The sequence below is a fragment of the Notamacropus eugenii genome, chromosome 6 (assembly GCF_028372415.1).
Source record: "Notamacropus eugenii isolate mMacEug1 chromosome 6, mMacEug1.pri_v2, whole genome shotgun sequence".
NCBI lineage: Eukaryota > Metazoa > Chordata > Mammalia > Diprotodontia > Macropodidae > Notamacropus > Notamacropus eugenii.
In genome coordinates, this window is record NC_092877.1 from 339529698 (window position 1) to 339546787 (window position 17090).

Below are 17090 nucleotides of genomic sequence, written 5' to 3' on the forward strand. Positions count from 1 at the left end.
CAATCAGTTCTGATCAGTTGTAGGATGGCACTGTCACCTGGTAAACGCCCCATTTCCATGGCTTTCAGTCAGTTGATACCACCCCAACTTTTATACTACTTCCTACACTGGACTTGTTCAGATTTTTCCCTGAATAACTTTCAAAATAGAATAAATCCACATTTTTTGAAAATTCATCAAAAGCTTCCTTAAAAATAATTGAACCCCATGCCTTCTTTATATTTTAAAATGATAAAATCAAGAATTTTGATGATATATGATGCATGAATGTCTATAGTATATATAAATTGTTTCATATAGAGATTGCTACAAAAAAATTTGTGTGTATATATGTAAATGCCATTTTTTTGGATATTATATTACTTATGCAGGGAAAAACTTTCTAACAGAGCTATCCCCAAGTGGAATACATTGCCTCTGAAAGTCATAAGTTAACCCTCGTTGGAGTCTTCTCTAACAGTGGTGGGATGACTCCTAGTTAGGGATGTCCTAGAAGGAATTATCAGTGAGATCTGAGTAGGGTTTGGTGGACTCTGAGATCCTTGACTGCTCTTGGGTTCTTTGTTACCCAGATTTTAAGAAAAAAGTCACACACAGGCCGGAGAGCGGCACCCCCCCCACCCTCACCCCACCCCTGTTCCCTTCAAACTATTTTCTCCCTTTAAAACTGTAGTTGCTGCTGCAAAGGATTCTCAAAGTGGAACTTGCTTTTCCTTGTATCAAGGCAAACAACTCAATAAAAGGAGAAATTCAACTGAGTGTGTGTATGAGATACTGTACAAAGTCATTTGTGTTGCCTTCACAGCTAGTTGGCACTCAGTCTGTGTTTGCCCTCGCAGTTGTCTTCTTTATATTCTCCCTTTTAACTGCTGTAAGTTTTCAGTGCAGGGCTAGCAGAGGGTTGACACGATCCTGATACAACTTAGGAAAAGTACTAGAAGTGAACTCTAGCTACAGCATCTTCTATGTCATTCACCTGAGCCAAAAATGTTTTGACCCCAAACTTGGTAGGAAAAGAAAATGTAACCATGAGCTGACTTCCAAGCCTTTTCTCCATGTTGCTACTCTTTATTTTTTAAAACATTGCTGAAGAATATTTTAATAGATTTTAATTAACTTCGTTTCTTGTATAAGAATGCATGAGTCATTGCTCTTTACTAAACAGGAATTAAAAAGGCAGATTGGCTGGAGTTGCCATGGGTGTTAGGAGACCAGGACGCAAAAATGCATGTTCTAGAGTAATAATGTAATGAAATTAGAAGTATCTGTGCTACATAATAAAAAAATTTCAGTGGTTTAACTTAGGAGATAATACATATTAAGAAATAATGTGGTTTAGGGCTACAGGGATCCCAAAATATCGAGTTCAGGGCAGAGTTGTCTAGAAAGAATTCTAGCACTGAATTCACCTTCCAGTCAAATGGTTTATTGTAATGCTAGTATGGCAGGCAGGACTCCTTTAGGGAACGTGCAGCCTAACAGAAGTGATGCTAAAACTTATATAGATTTTTCTATAAGTGGTGTGCCAAGTATGCTAATTAGGTGGTGAATAGTGAGTAAACTTATCAACTGTTTTTTCTCCTTGCTTTATTTCAAGAAACTTTTAGTGCCTTTCCACATGTTCCGTGTGCTCATCTTCCTCCCAAAATGTGTCAGAATAAAAAAGGTTAGCAAATAAAATCTGATTGAAGAAGAGTCCACTAGTGTTTCCTGAAGTGTAATAGAAATAATTAACTTAAAGGAATGTCACCGAGATTCTTCTAGAAAACTCTCATATAATACATTAACTTCCTTTTTTAAAAACTTCAGACCATGGTATGCTTTTTAATATTTAACTTGTATTAACACAGCACAATAAAGTCAGGTTTTTCATTGACTGGGGTCATAAAATTATCGCAGGATTACACAACGTTACTTCCATGCTATCACTTCGTTTCTTTTTTTTTTTTAAAAATAAGTTTGCATTGACGTCTTTCTTATATCATCATAGGTATCACAAGTATCCCTTCCCAGAGAGCCATCCAATATAACAAATAGTATTTTTTCTGGAGAGGAAAAAAAAAATCAACACAACTGGTTAGTTACGTTGAAAAAGTCTAAAAATATGTGCAATGTGTAACATGTGCTGACCTCCCATGTCCACAAAGGGGTAGGTGAAGCTACCCTCTCATATCTCTTCATTGGAATCCTCCTTGATCTTTAGAATTTTGTTACATTCGCTTTCAACGCTTTGATATGTTCTTTCCCATTTACATTGTGGTAGTTGCTGTATGTGTTGTTTCCTTGGCTCTGCTTACTTCACTCTGTATTCATCATACACACCCTTTCTTTTCAATGCAATAATATTCCATTATATTCCCATACCATAGTTTGTTTAGCCATTCCTGTTAATGGGCATCTACTTTGTTTTCAATTTTTAGTTATCACAAAAACTGCTGCTAGAAATATTTTGGAGTTATAGGGACTTTCTTCTATCAGAGGCTTCATTTCAGTAATGGAGACTGATTCAAAAGGTAAGAATATTTTGGTAACTATTTGCATAGTTCCACATTTCTTTCCAAAATGGTTGTTCCATTTCACAGTCCCACCAACAAGACATTAGGTGGTGCCTATCATTCTACTACCCCTCCAACATTAACTTCTCATTTTTTTGTCATTTTTGCCAGGGTTGAGGTAAATAGTCTTGCTTTATTCAGATTTTCTTTCTTTTGTATTTATTTGAAGGCCTTTCTCCTGATCACTTGCAGAACTTGTTTCTATACTGAATCCTTGAATATAACTGCTGTGTGTCTTGGAATTTGTGGTCTTGGTTTTTTGGGTTTTTTTCTGGAGATTATCTGTGATTCCTTTCTATTGGTATTTCATTTTCACTTCAGAAGTTGTGGGCAGTTCTTTTCTATTAATGTATTCATTATAATGTTAAGGTGGGTTTTTTCCTTTTTTTTTTTTTTTTTGTCCTCTGGGACACCTATGATCCTTTAGGTGGACTATATACATCCTGCCTGTGAGATCAGCATGTTTCCATTGCAAAGTGAGATATTTTTTAAATGTCATTGGTTTTTGCTTCTCTTATTCTGATAGCTTTGTGTTTGCTCTTCCAGTCTATTTTTTATTTGTTTTTTGATGAAGTTTGCCGTTGAAGATTTCAGTCTTTATATTGATCATTATTTTCTGTCATAAATTCTGCTCTCCTAATTATCATTTCTCTTTTCAAAACACTGAGGTTTTGGTTATGGTTCCATGTTATGGTTCCAAGCTCTCCTCACATTCCACAGGGTATTCTATTTCATCAGGTATTGGATCATTTTTCTTCGTTTTGCAGTATTCATAAATTCCTGAACTCATTTACTATATCTGGAAGCCATATTTCTATCTTTTGTTAATGTTTTCTCAGTTGATTTATCTGCTTATGTTCAACATCTTTGAGTTTTCTTATTTCTCAGATCTTTGGTAAATTTGGTAATTTTTTTCCTTTCTGATTTTATCCTTTCACTTTCTGACTCTATCTCCTCTGATCCCATCCTTTGGGGCTGGATTTCAGAGTATCTCAGCTTCCTCTCATCTTGGGTAATTCACGGTTCATCAGCCTAGGTTTCCACCCTTTTGGGTGGTCAGAACTGACTCCAGATCTCCATCCCCTCTCCTCTTTCCTGTCCTCAGTTCTCTGGCCCATCAGGGGCAGTTTAGAGAGTTGCCATTCAGTGCTGTGGGCTTGTTTGCCCCAGTACAAGTGGGATTGTCTCTGATGCTGCATGCCTTGGTGTTTAAGCTCCTGAAGGACTTACCTTGCTACTCTGTCATTGTGTGAGGAAATTCTGCTGCCTGAATTTGGGGTCTTCACAACACTGGAAAGGTGGAGGTGGGTCTTCAATGTGGGGCTGAGTTTTGTTGCAATTCCATGTTCTAGATCCTTGGGTCTGCTAGTGCAAGAGAAGTGCTGAGTAAGCTCACAATCAGTGAGCATCAGTTTTTAGGTTTGGGTTTCTTTGGGTTTTTTAGTCTTTTTGATTCTAAGTGTTCTAGACCATAGAGACAACTGAAGTTGCATTACCTTGGATGCATACTTTCTGTTTTAGAGAGGTTGGAGAAGTCGTGGGGATCACTGGAAAGGTCTTAAGCCTCCATCTTTTTGCTCATGTAACTAGAAGTTGTCACTTCATTTCAGTGTAAACCACAGAGTCCTAACTGCTCTCTGAAGAATATCCATTTGGTTTATAGCTGGAGGCACAATAGGTTAAATAAAAAACTTAAAACTTCCTTTAGGGAAGACTTTCTACATAAAACTATAGATATAGTAGGGAACTGGGAGGGGCTAAAAAGAGATAGCAGTCTGTGGTTAGCTGACTCATTCAGCCTTGACCTTTCCACAAACCACCTTTATTTTTCTTCCTTCCTTTTGTCTTGATTACTGCTTCCAGGGACAAGGTGATGGGCATTTCTTCATTTTTTTTTTTTTGAAGTTCTAATCTACAAATTTATAGGAATGAACTAGAGCAGTGAATTTCAGTTGTAAACCCCTGCTTCATCCTTCTGCACCAAAGGTGTTTAAAACCCCAAATCTTAAACATAGCAAGAAAGAAAGCCCTAACTATAAACAGACACCAAGTCTCATCATATTTTATCTCCCCAGTAGAATTTAATCTCCTTGGTGGTGGGGATTATTTCCTTATTTTGTCTTTGTATTCCAGTGCCCACCATAACAACTTTGTTCTTAATAAATTTTTTAATTGAATCACTTGAGTTTGAGCTAGATTATGTTATGTAAATATAAAACATTTAGAGACTAATTTCTGAAGGCATTTATTGACCTTTAAGAATATATACCTTTCTCATACTTACGATATGTGTTTTAAAGTGGATAAAATAAGATTGTAAAATTCACTCAGTTTTAAAATGTAAATATACATATAAGTGCTCTATCTAGAATGTCTCTCATTGATCCAGGCATACCAGTATTAGGATATTTGTCTAGATCTAAATTGTTTTAACCGCCAAGCCATATACTGTGCACTGGCTCCTAAATTGTCTGTGATCTGTTGGTTTGCTCTAGGATTCCCAGATTCAATATGTACCTAAAGCTAGACTAGATTATTATAGAATTTTAATTGGTGGTGATAGTCCTAAATTATATCTGCATCCTCTGAAAGTATATTTCCCGAACAGTTGGACATTCTGCTGAATAATCTTATTTTCCAAGTGTATCTGCCCCATTTCTCTGTTTTCCCCATCTCTTTGTATTTCCAGGTGCCTGCCACAAGGTTGGTACTCAATAAAAACTTATAGAATTGAATTGACTACACTGTTCTCCACTCTATTTCCATTCTCTTGACATCACATAATAACTATCAGATAAGTCAGTTGATAACTTATTACAAAGCTAGAGGGTGTTAATTGCTGCTGATTTCCTTTACATACTTGTATTTTCTAGATTATCTTTTTGTAGATTAATCAGAATCTTAGAGGTGGAATTACCTAATGTAATAGCTAGATATCCCTTAGTGAAGGTCATGTAGCTGAGTGAAAGAGCTTGGTACTTGTGACTTCCAGTCTGGTATTCCTTGCACTGTAAAATTGGAAGACAAACATTTTTCCCCTGTTTATTATATTGCTCTCCGCCCCTTTTATTCTTGCTTAGTTATTTGCAAAACTATGTACTTTTAATCTCATCACTTTCAAGCTCAAATTTCAGAAGAATGAAATGAACTAGTACAGCATTTGTCTTATGAAAATAACTGATGCCCCAAAGGGCTGTAATTTGTGTGAAGGCTTTATTTCCTGAGACACTTTTAAAAAACTAAAATTATCCTTTTTAGGGAGAAAGGATGGATGAGTAGGAATTTGCTGCCTAGGCATTGTTGGCTTCAGTCCATTGTTTAATGTGTTTTAACTAGAAACATTGGATATTGACAGAGGTAGTAATTACTGGGCTTTTTACAACTGTGCCAAGATAAATCTTGGTAAATAGTTCTAAATCATTTAACAGAAATACCATATTTTTTTCTCTTTGTAGTGTTTCCTGAGGGTACAGGCGGGTGTTTGAGGAGTACATGCGGGTTATTAGCCAGCGGTACCCAGACATCCGCATAGAAGGAGAGAATTACCTCCCTCAACCAATATATAGGTGAGTACATTACAGGGAAACTGAGAAGAAATAAAGAAATTGACTTCTTAGCTTAACAGATTGGTCCAATTAAATTGAAGTCAGTTGATACCCAATATTTTGATCATATTTAAGCCAGTTTGCTTTGTATTTTCTTTACTTTTCCCCTCGTTATGGTATTTCTTTACAAGTAAGTTAAGCATGTTCATATAAGTAGAAGATTTTTAATGTTTAAAAATTAAGGTAATCATCTTCAAAATGAGATTTTACTTAAATATTTTACTCATACATTTTAAAAAATTATTTTTCATTTTTTCATTTTACAAGCTTTTATTTTCCCTCCACCTACTTCCTCCCCTGCTTCAGCAGTTGAACAGAACAAAAACTCCTAACAAATATGCACAGGCGAGCAAAACGCATTCCCATATTGGCCTTATCCATGTCTTGTTCTGCATTTGTTGCTTCTCTGTCAGTCAGCTGTTAGCATCTGAAAGTGTACTGATCCAAGTTTTTAAGTTTTTCAAAGTTGTTTTTCCTAATAATGTTGTTACTGTATAAGCTGGTTCTCCACAGCATACATAGTTTTATGTCCTCTACATTTTTCATGAGCTGCCTGAAATCTTTTGGTAGGCCGCAAGTGGCCCGAAGGCTGAATGTGCTGCAGGCCTGGTATAAACTATTCACCTGGTTCTGTCCACTTCCCATATGTTGTGCGTGCAGGTCTCCCTAGGCTTCTCCAAAACTATCACTTTTATAATTCTTCTAGAACAATTGTATTTCATTACATTCACATACCATAATTTGTGCAGCCAGTCCCCCAATTAATCATCACTCCCTTAGTTTCTAGTTCTTTATTACCACAAAAAGAGTTGCTGTAAATATTTTTTTCATTTGGATCCTTTTCCTGTTTTTTGATGTCTTGAGGATAAATGCCTAGTAATGGTAGGTCAAAGAGCAGGCGCAGTTCAGGAACCCTTCACATATAGTTCCAAACTGCTCTGTATTGTTAATATATTTTTGCTTAATGAGAAGATTTTTCCCATTCATTAATAGGCCCATGTGACCTGCTTGAATCACATGGAAGCCTCAGTCATATGAGTCTGTGGTAGGAGGAGCTTTCCAAATGGGTGGTTCAGGAAGGGGTGGAAGAGAGAAGGAAGTTGGTCAGAGCAGTTGGAGCTGAGGGAGAGAGAGGAAGCAGGCAGCAAGCTGTGAGTATTCATTTGTGGGAAGGCCCTAGCAAGGGTCAGGCTTGGGAAAGGTGGTGCCCCCCTGCATTGTTATGGTGTATAGATTTCTTTGTTGCTGTGATGGATTTGACTTTCTGGTGTTGGGATTTGGCTTTCTGATGTTTAAATAAATGTTTTGGTTCTGTCTTCCATGTGGAACATCTGTTATGTTTTGTGATTCAGAATTACACTGGCATATTCATAGCCACCATAGGCATTGTGAATATCCTATTTGTACTATGTTTGGCAGCAAAGATGGGATTACAAAATATCAGGCCTCTGTTTGGAGACAGAAGGGCTTTAAAGAGAGAAATGAATATCCAGAATGGGTGGATTTACCTTATTCCTCCCTAACAGGAGAATGAGCTAAAAGCACAGGCTCTGTGAACACTGGGAATCGAGGCTATGGAAGGGAGAGCCTAGAGATTTGGAAAGATGCTTACAAGGAGTACCAATAGAACCAGGGGAAAAAATTGGCAGGAGTGTATAGGAGAAACTGGGCCTTGCTAACAAATTATTGTCATGTGTAAAAGCAGAGACAAGCTGCTGGAAGAGAAAGGTAAGATGGAAAGAGAGTTGACTGGTTTGCATGGGAATCTTTTCTATGCCACAGCATTCAGGCTCTCTTTTAGAAGAGCAAGAAGGGGGAAAAGGGGAGAGTCTCAGGTGGTAGAAGAAGAAGATACTGTTCATTTAGCTAAGAGGAAGTGAAAAACTAAAAGGAATGTGCATGCGGCCCTTGCATAGGCTGGACCTAGTGCCCTGATGACTGCCAGGGAATGCACGGGAGGAAAGTGAAACAAAGTTAGATGAGAAGGCTTTTATAAGTGCAGACGTTTGCTGAATACTAAGATAAAAGCAGAAGAACCAAGGGGGTCACACAGCGTTTAGGGAGGTAAATGAGAATTTTACACAGCAAGAGGTCACAGATATTTTGAATTGGTTCAACCACAGGATAGGAGAATCAGTGATGAAGGGGACAGAGGAGTATGGATAGATTGTTTGAAATTTATAGGTATTATCATATGCAAGGAGGTAACAATGCAATTAATCTATTAGATTTAGTTTTGGATGGATGCAACAGGCAGTATCCTATTGTCTCTATGTGGCCTAATGGAGATTAGGTATTTGCTTAAGGACTGTATGAGAAAGTTAAAGAAAGAGGTAATGAAAACAGCTATAAGGATGGGAGACACCAAGGCTTATCATGGTATCCCCTCACCAGTTTCCCATAGAAATATCTTAGTGAAGAGGGCTCCTCCTGCTTATAAGCACCTAATTCTGACTCTACTAATTGGGGAAATAAGGTACCCTATTTTGAAGGTGCTGGATAAGATTTCATAGTTAAGTGACTTAGGGGAGTAGGGGAAAGATAAATTTCCTTGAGACAAAAGAGTAAAGAGCCAGAGGATTCAAAGTCATACTAGATTGACAAGAAAAGAATTGTTTACTACTCTATTGAGAGCAGGGGTAGATTTTGGAAGAATAAATGGTATTCTAGCTAATGAACTACGTAAAAGATACCGAGAAAAGAGACTTAATATTAGACTAAATAGGGAAGTAAAAACTACTCCTACAGATCCTCCTGAATCCTTGTGTCCAAATTTGTCACATCTTCAGAGAGAATAGGAAATTGGCCAAGCCCTAGTTCATATTAAAGAAAGTACACCTCTAGCCAGAATGATGACCCCAAATCTATAAAATAGAAAACAGCAATCAACAATGAATAAGGCTATGATAATGGGTTCATGGATTCCAGAAACTTGGCCAACACTATATCTACCCAGCTTCTGGTTATTGTCTCCTTGTTTCTTTTTGATTTTTTATCTGTTCACCTTGTTTGCTAGATTTGTTTCCTGCAGGCTTAATACCCTCCACCTGTAGAGGCCTGATTGCTTAGCTGGATGTCACCACTTGTCCACGATTGTGATGTGTCACCCCTGGACCTGGCGTTGACCTAGCTACAGATGCCAGCTAAAGAACTGACCCCTCGAATGGGACCTCTTGGGGCAGAGACAGCTCTACGTCCAATCTCAGCAGGAAGTAGCTATGGAAGAAGAGACCTTCGCCCCTTAACCCAAGATTGGGGCCCCATTTGTTTGAGAGGGGAATGAGGGAGTGCTTGTGCTCAAGTCCCACCCTAAGATATTGTTTTATGTGCTTATTTTATGTTATCCCTGTTATATTGTTGTAAAGTTCTGCTGATATCACTTACCCCTAAACCCCCATTAACCTATGTAATGGATATGAAGGATCTTGGGGCTGAATGTATTGTTAATGTATTTTTGCTTAATGGGAAGATTTTTTCCCATCCATTAATAGGCCCATGTGACCTGCTTGAGTCACACAGAAGCCTGAATCTCATAAGTCTGTGGTGGGAGGAGCTTGCCAAACGGGTGGAGCAGGAAGGATCAAGCAGAGCTAGAAAGCTGGTTAGAGCTGAGGGAGAGAGAGGAAACAGGCAGCAAGCTGTGAGTATTCATTTGTGAGAAGGCCCTAGCAGGGAAAAGGTTTGGGGATGGTGTTGACCTTTGCCTGCCCCACTGTACTGGGGCTCAGGATCTCCCTCTGGTTTGCTGAGGTGGTTCTTGCTGGGATACTTCCCATCTTGGACTCTGCTCCCTTTTTACCTGAGTGAGACAGAGCTTTCCTGCTGATCTTTCAAGTTTCTTAGGCTAAAAGGTTCTTTCACCCCATCTTTTTGCTGGTTCTGCTATTTCAGGATTTGTTTGGTAGCAATATTTTATGGTTGTTTAAAGGTGAATATGGGAAAATTATAGCTTTTTACTGCTTTACTCCATCATCTTGGCTCCTAGAAGTTGAAAACTCATAAATGTATTTTTTAGGGAAAAAAAAAATCACTGATCTCTTTAGAGCATATACGTAGCTGGAGAATCTCTATGTCAAAGAATATGGACATGTTAGTTGCTATTTACATAATTCCAAATTATTGTCCAGAATCCTTTCACTTACATTTATCACAAATGGTCTGTGTAGGTTATTATCATAAAAATTTTATAGAGATGAAAAAGTAGGCACATCTCTTAGTGATTAGATCCTCTCAGTCATCCATGTTCATTTCTGAACGAAGTATGGTCAAAGGACTGCAGGGTATGCACCTTTTTGAGTTGGTTCCCACTCCTACCTCAGCTACTGACAAGTAGTATGGACTCTGGATTCTGGCCCTGGCTCTTCTGACATTTTGGGGCACATGAGATCATAATATCTCCAGCACCCCAAGAACAGGAGAGGCGTTAGAAGCCATGTTGGCCTGGCCACCTCTTTCCTTAGTGTTGTTTTCATTTACATTTTTCTAGTAATTATTTGGAGCAATTTTTTCACATGGGTTGTGGATGATATAGATTTCTTCCTTTGAAAATTGCCTATTTCATATCCTTTTATCACTTATTAATTGGGAAATGGCTCTTATTCTTATAATTTTGAATCAGTACCTTACAGATCTTGGAAATTAGACTTTTATCAGAGAAACTTGAAAGATATTTTTTCCTCAGTTAACTGTTTTTCTTCTAATCTTAGCTGTAGTTTTTTTGTGCAAAACCTTTTTAAAAAATTTTTTGTAATCTCAATACATTATTTATGGAGGAAAAATATCACGAACTCAAAAATCGTTATAAGATGATTTAGTTTTAAGTGCTATACTTTTATAATCAGCATATATAATCATTTAAATTAAACATTTATTAAGCACCCTTTTTTGTGGAAGTTATTGGGGAAACAGCAATTTTAAAATAGCACCTGTACTTGATGAGCTTTTTTTCTTATGATAAAATATTCTCAGTATGCTTCCATGGTATTGTTCAAAAGTGTTGGAGGTTTTTTTTTTTTTTACTGAAAAATAAACTTTAGTAGCTGCTTCAATTTATTATTCAGTTTTATATATGCCTTTTAGAAATATTTTTATATTTTTGAACTAACATAACAAAATGAGAAAGGACCAATGTCATACGATTTGTTTCACCGTATTCTAATAACAGCTGTAAATAGGAACAATAACAGCCACAAAATCTGGAATAATACATAGGAGGAAAGAACAGCTCTGGACAGGACGTGGAAACAGGTCAATTTTGTAACTGTTTTGTTAAAGTTTTTATGTACACATGCATATATTTATGCACATTTAGTAAAATCTAGAAATTTAAAAAATTTATAGTTTCATGTTTAACCTTATTTGTGTATTTGAAAGTTTGTTGATGGTTATTATAATAAAATGAATTTTTCTCTTCTTTTAATAGACACATAGCATCTTTCCTGTCAGTCTTCAAACTAGTATTAATAGGCTTAATAATTGTTGGCAAGGACCCTTTTGCTTTCTTTGGCATGCCGGCTCCAAGCATCTGGCAGTGGGGCCAAGAAAATAAGGTGTGTAACTGAATCTTTATTTCAAGTTGACAGTTAAAGTGTGGAATTATATTGTTGTTGGAAGAGCTTGGAACTTAACCGTGGGCTGGTGGTGATGATGGTTTTTGTTTCAGTTTGGGGAATCTAATGCTTTCTCTTCTTGCATTAGGGATAACAGTCAACCTTGAGGGTCTTCTTGACTTGGAGGCAGGAAACCTGGGTTTGAATCCTAGACCTAGGACTGTGTAACACAGATCATATAAGATAACTGAACCTCAGTTTCCTCATGTTGAAAATGGAAATATTAATACTTGTACTGCCTACCATGTGGGACTTTTGTGAGGAAAGTGCTTTGTGAATATTGAAGTACTATAGAAATACTCATTGTTATTTGTTTTTTTCTCTTAATCTGTCCCATCGAGTATCTTTCCTTCTCAAAGACTTAGTTTCCTGCTCTCTATGCCTTTAGAAACCCATCTTGTACTTTCTCTTAACTTTTTACTGGGACAGAATTGCCCAAACTCCCTTCTGGACAGCAGAGAAGTAGCTTCTTTCCTGTAGATTTCCTTGGCTCTGCCTGACTTTTAGAACCTGAGAGTTAAAGCTGTTTTGGTAAGAACTGAGGAGAGGCTCTTGCAAAGAGAGAGTCGGTTAGCATTCATGATTGCAGAGTGCAGTTGTCAGTGACTGTTGTGCTAAGTGACTTTTCTCATATGAGCTTATGATAATTTGCTAGGAATGTGAACCTGGTTATGTCTTATAATAACAGTTTGAAAATCCCTTAACAGGTCTCTACACGAAGTTGCTGAGTATTGCATCACTATTGCTTTGTGAACACTTTTAAAAGATGTTCTGTGAACTATATACAGTTGTTCTTTTATTAGAATTACTTGGACTGTTGGGGTCTTCCTTTCAGATCTATTTTCTCCAAATCACAAATATGACTTCTTAGAATCTTTGAACTGAATTTTTAAAAAAATTATTTCCTTACTATAATTAGATGGTAGCAATAGAAGTAATAGTTTGTGTATAAGCTGTAGAAATGTGTGAAGAACAGAATTTATCAGATAAAAAATTGTTTCAGAGAGAAAATGTTGTTTGTCACATTATGTGTTAAGTATTTTCTTCTTAAAAATTACATTCTCAAAATACAATGGCACCTCTGAATTTTTTTTTACCTTTTAGGTCTATGCGTGTATGATGGTTTTCTTCCTAAGTAACATGATTGAGAACCAGTGTATGTCAACAGGTGCATTTGAGATAACGCTAAATGGTGGGTTCTAAATATTTTTCATATTGTAATAAACTGTATTAGTTTAATTTTCAGTCAGCATCAAAGCATAACAAAAATGTTTTTCCTGTCATAAATTGTGATATTAAAAAATTGTTCACTAACATACCTATGAGAAAATAAATACCTATTAATACTGTTGAGGGCACCCCTATCCTGGTTTAGAGGACATTGTTGAGTTCTTTGTAGATTTTATCACTCTCTTCATCCCCTATGTCAAAAGTTGGTGTATAATAGTAGCTAGCATTTCTATAAAACACTTTATAATCATTATCTCATTTAATACTCATGGCAACCTTGGGAGGTAGGGGCTGTTTTTATCCCCTTTTTATAGGTGGGGAAATTGAGGCAAATAGAGGCCAACTGACTTGCCCAGGGTCACATAGCTAGTAAGTTTTTGGATTTGAACTCAGATTCAGTCTTTCTGATTATAGGTTCAGCTCTTTATCTACTTTGGCACCAAGTGGCCTTGAATAATACTTTAGAAAGTATTTTGATTCTTTAGAATAGAAGAAATTTTATGAATTGTAGTTGACCACAGAATTATCTTTAATTATTTGGATTGTGTTCTTTTTGTAGATGTACCAGTATGGTCAAAGCTGGAATCTGGTCACCTTCCATCCATGCAGCAGCTTGTTCAAATTCTTGACAACGAAATGAAACTCAACGTGCATATGGATTCAATCCCACATCATTGATCATAGCCCCATCTTTCAGCTCTGAAAACTCTTTTGTAAGTAGTTAAAATGTACGCACCTCAGCTAACTAGCAACACATAGCAAAGACGGGATATATGTGTATTTCCATTTTAAGTCAACTTTTAATGGTCTGTTTCTTTAATGTCTTTATAGGAAATATTAACACATAAAAAGATCATTTTTTGAGTGTGCCAGCATGACAGGATGTGCTTGTATTTGCTCTTTTCCCTTGTGACTCAGGCTTTTACCATTGCATGATCACCTAAAACTAGGTTGAGAAAGGCCTATGAACACAGTGACTAAGTGCTTCTTGTCCAGTTGATAGAGGCAGATAAGGCCTATCTGCTAATTGATAAAAAGTTACTTTGTAATAAGATAATTATGGAGTGATATAGACAGATCATTGTATTGAACTGCATGTGTAATAACTGCTTAATTAGACAGATTAGCACACAGCGCTAGCTGAAGCAATAGATTGAGTGCCAGGCCTAGAGCGAGGAAGACCTGAATTCAAATCCAGACTCAGACACTTCCTAGCTATGTAACCCTGGGCAAATCACTTAACTTTGTTTGCCTCAGTTTCCTCATCTGTAAATGAGCAGAAGCAGGAAATGGCAAATCACATTTGGCCACTACATTTGAACTTTACCATGAGAGTCCCTGATAATCTGCAGAAGGAGGTAGAAATGGCAGTAAAGAAAGCAAAGATGGCAGAGACCAGCTGGACTGGACTGAATCTACATAGAAGAGGTCTCTGTGAGAAGAGACACAATTTTAAAGATATTAAAGATTTTAGTCTAAAATACCTGAAAGAGGGTAAACATGCCAGACATCTGGAAAACTCATTTATTTTACTATTACAGGAAAGGTGGTCAAGACAACATCAGTAACTAGCAACCCCCGTGCCATTCTCATCCATGTCAGAAAGTGCCACGAAGAATCTGTACAGAGCGTTGAGCATATCCTTGAAAATAACACAAGGAAAGGAATAAGCAGCCTGTAACAAATAGCATTCTGTGTTTCTGCATACATCCTTACAGGTGTATAACTGGCTGAAAGATGTGCAGAGAAGAAAATAAGATTTCATTGTGTTTGTTCCCTTATTGTTTGCTGACTATTAAAAAAAAGATTCAAGAGAGTAAAATGCAGTCTTGGAGGTCATCTTCCAGTAAGATGACGCCCATGTACATGTTAAAATCACAAGATTCCTTGAAAGATGCAACAACTGAGAAAATTTTGGCTCCAAAATTATTCATACTAATCAAAACATTAAACCAAGTGTAGCTTATGAAAAATATTCACCACTGTTTGGAGTCTTTTTAAATCAGAGTCCACATGGAAGCAGGATTCCCTATAAAGATGCTTTGGTTTGTGGATAATTTTGTGCTGAGTGTATCAAGCCTAAGAACCCTGCAAAGTTTCCTAAACAGGATCTGCAGTCTCATAAACGAGTTCATCCTAACAGTTGACACAGGAAAAACCACATGCATGAAGAATACCTGTCATCAGCAGTAGGATATGCCATTGACTAGAGAGCCCATAAAACTGGCCAATGAGCACAGCTGGGCAAAGTGCTGTGAAGACTGAGCTGGGCCCAGCATTGAATCAGGAGGAAGAGACTAGGTCAGGGCTTGCATTTGAGATATGGTACAATGTTTTCAGTTCTCCCAAGCTTTTCCTCCTAGTGATGCATTGTTGCTGTGAGTCACAGTTACCAAAGAACCAAAATTGTCCGTAGTCCAAAGACTGATGGAGCGATGCAGAGCATGAAAAAGTAGGCTGAAGTGTTTCCCTGATGACCAATTGTGCCAGCAAGCAGCATAGGGATTCCAGGAAAATGTATGATGGGAAAAGAAGCGGGCTGATGATGTACCAGAGTGAGGGTTATCAGACAGACCCCCCCCCCCCACACACATGCTGCCTGCATTGGTGAAAGGTGTCCCAGCCTGCTAAGGGGCCTCTCCCTGTGAAAGATTGACAAGAGGACATGAACAGGAAGGACCCAGGTGACAGCAGGCCATGAAGGGAAGACCCACAATGGCATCACAGACGTGCCAGCATTACAGATTAGGAGGGAAAAAGCAACCTTTCTGTGGATGAGTGTGAATTTTAGCTTCAGGGGAGTGAGCACATTTTTACTTTTGAGATGTATTCCTCTTGCCTTGTATCTGATTCAGGGAGAGGCTTTTCTGAAATCAATGGTTTGATATAATATCTTCTTTAATATATTTCAGGCATTAATGGATTTTTGCGAGAGCAGCGTGGTTGGCACCAATGAAGGCCTGTACTGAAGACAGCATGCTGTTAGTACAGACCAGATGCTTTATTTGCAGCCTCGTTGAACTTCTTGGAAAACCTCAATGCAAGACAGTCTTTCAGTGTTGGCATGTTTTGGAATACTGCACATTCATGGAGTGCAATAGTACTGTATAGTTATATTTTTTTTAAAGGGTTAATTCAGACAGTTAATTGTTTTAAAATGCAGGCATTACTACTTATAACTTTATTTCTTAGTCATGTTTTTTGAGGGAAAGTGGCAAATTGAGTTAATATCTGATTTTTTTTCCTTGAAAGATGTCTGTTACATCTGTTGTGATTTTATATGAATTTGTGTTCTTTTTGTAGTTTAAAATGGATATTTGGGAAAGTATCTGACATTCTCAAATACTTTACAAAAGTCTGTTAAACATCTCTAATTTGGTTATGTCCTGTTTGTATGGTTTTCAAAATATTGCAAATTGTGAACAGTGCATTATACTAGATTATGAAAAACAAAACTATACCCTGAGTATAATACCATTTTTGTGATTACAAGAGAACTCCTGAAAGACCAACCGCTTTTTAAATCCTATTGTCTAGCTCAAATGTCTTGCCTTGACCAGTCTAATGAATTGATTAACTGGGCCTTTATACTTATCCTAAATATAAAACTAAGCAAACTTAAGTTAAATAAAAAGTTTTCATTTCCTGTGTAACGTGCCTTTAAGCATTATATTTAATAACTGTCTACCTAAATCTTCTTTTTTCTTTGCTTACAGAAAATCAGAGAATGCACACTTCAGTTGTCTGAGATATCTCATTTTTCTTTTAGCTGAAGTGCTTATCTTGTTCAGGAAAATACAGTTGTACCCTCTTTATAGCATGGCTGCTGGAAAAAATGACTACCCACTTACCTAATAGGGTAATAAACATGTTGTATCAGACTTTTACCAGATTCTCTTAGTTTGCAGGAGTAAAATCTGATCCATGGTCTTTTTGAATACATGTGGGACCAAACCAGAGTATATTGGGATTCTACTGTTAGTGTCATCTCAAGGAATTCTAATGTTCCACTTTTATTACAATAGCTCTATTTTTATACTTGTATTGTGATGGCAATTATTTCTTAGATTAGTAAAAACCCCATCACTTGA

General features: G+C 37.2%; 1 protein-coding gene across 2 annotated transcripts in view; it reads left to right on the forward strand.

Moving 5' to 3' along the window:
* The window catches only part of SELENOT (selenoprotein T), a 30498-nt gene extending 13846 nt beyond the window's left edge, over window positions 1-16652 (forward strand). The window contains exons 2-6 of one of the 2 annotated variants that reach the window (XM_072618299.1): window positions 6011-6121; window positions 11583-11709; window positions 12874-12961; window positions 13559-13712; window positions 14541-16652. In XM_072618299.1, the coding sequence (XP_072474400.1) occupies window positions 6011-6121; window positions 11583-11709; window positions 12874-12961; window positions 13559-13677 (445 nt within the window). In that variant the 3' untranslated portion in view covers window positions 13678-13712; window positions 14541-16652. The remainder of the gene's footprint in view (window positions 1-6010; window positions 6122-11582; window positions 11710-12873; window positions 12962-13558; window positions 13713-14540) is intronic. The other variant, XM_072618298.1, reaches the window with a different exon arrangement.
* The last annotated feature ends 438 nt before the right edge of the window (window positions 16653-17090 follow it).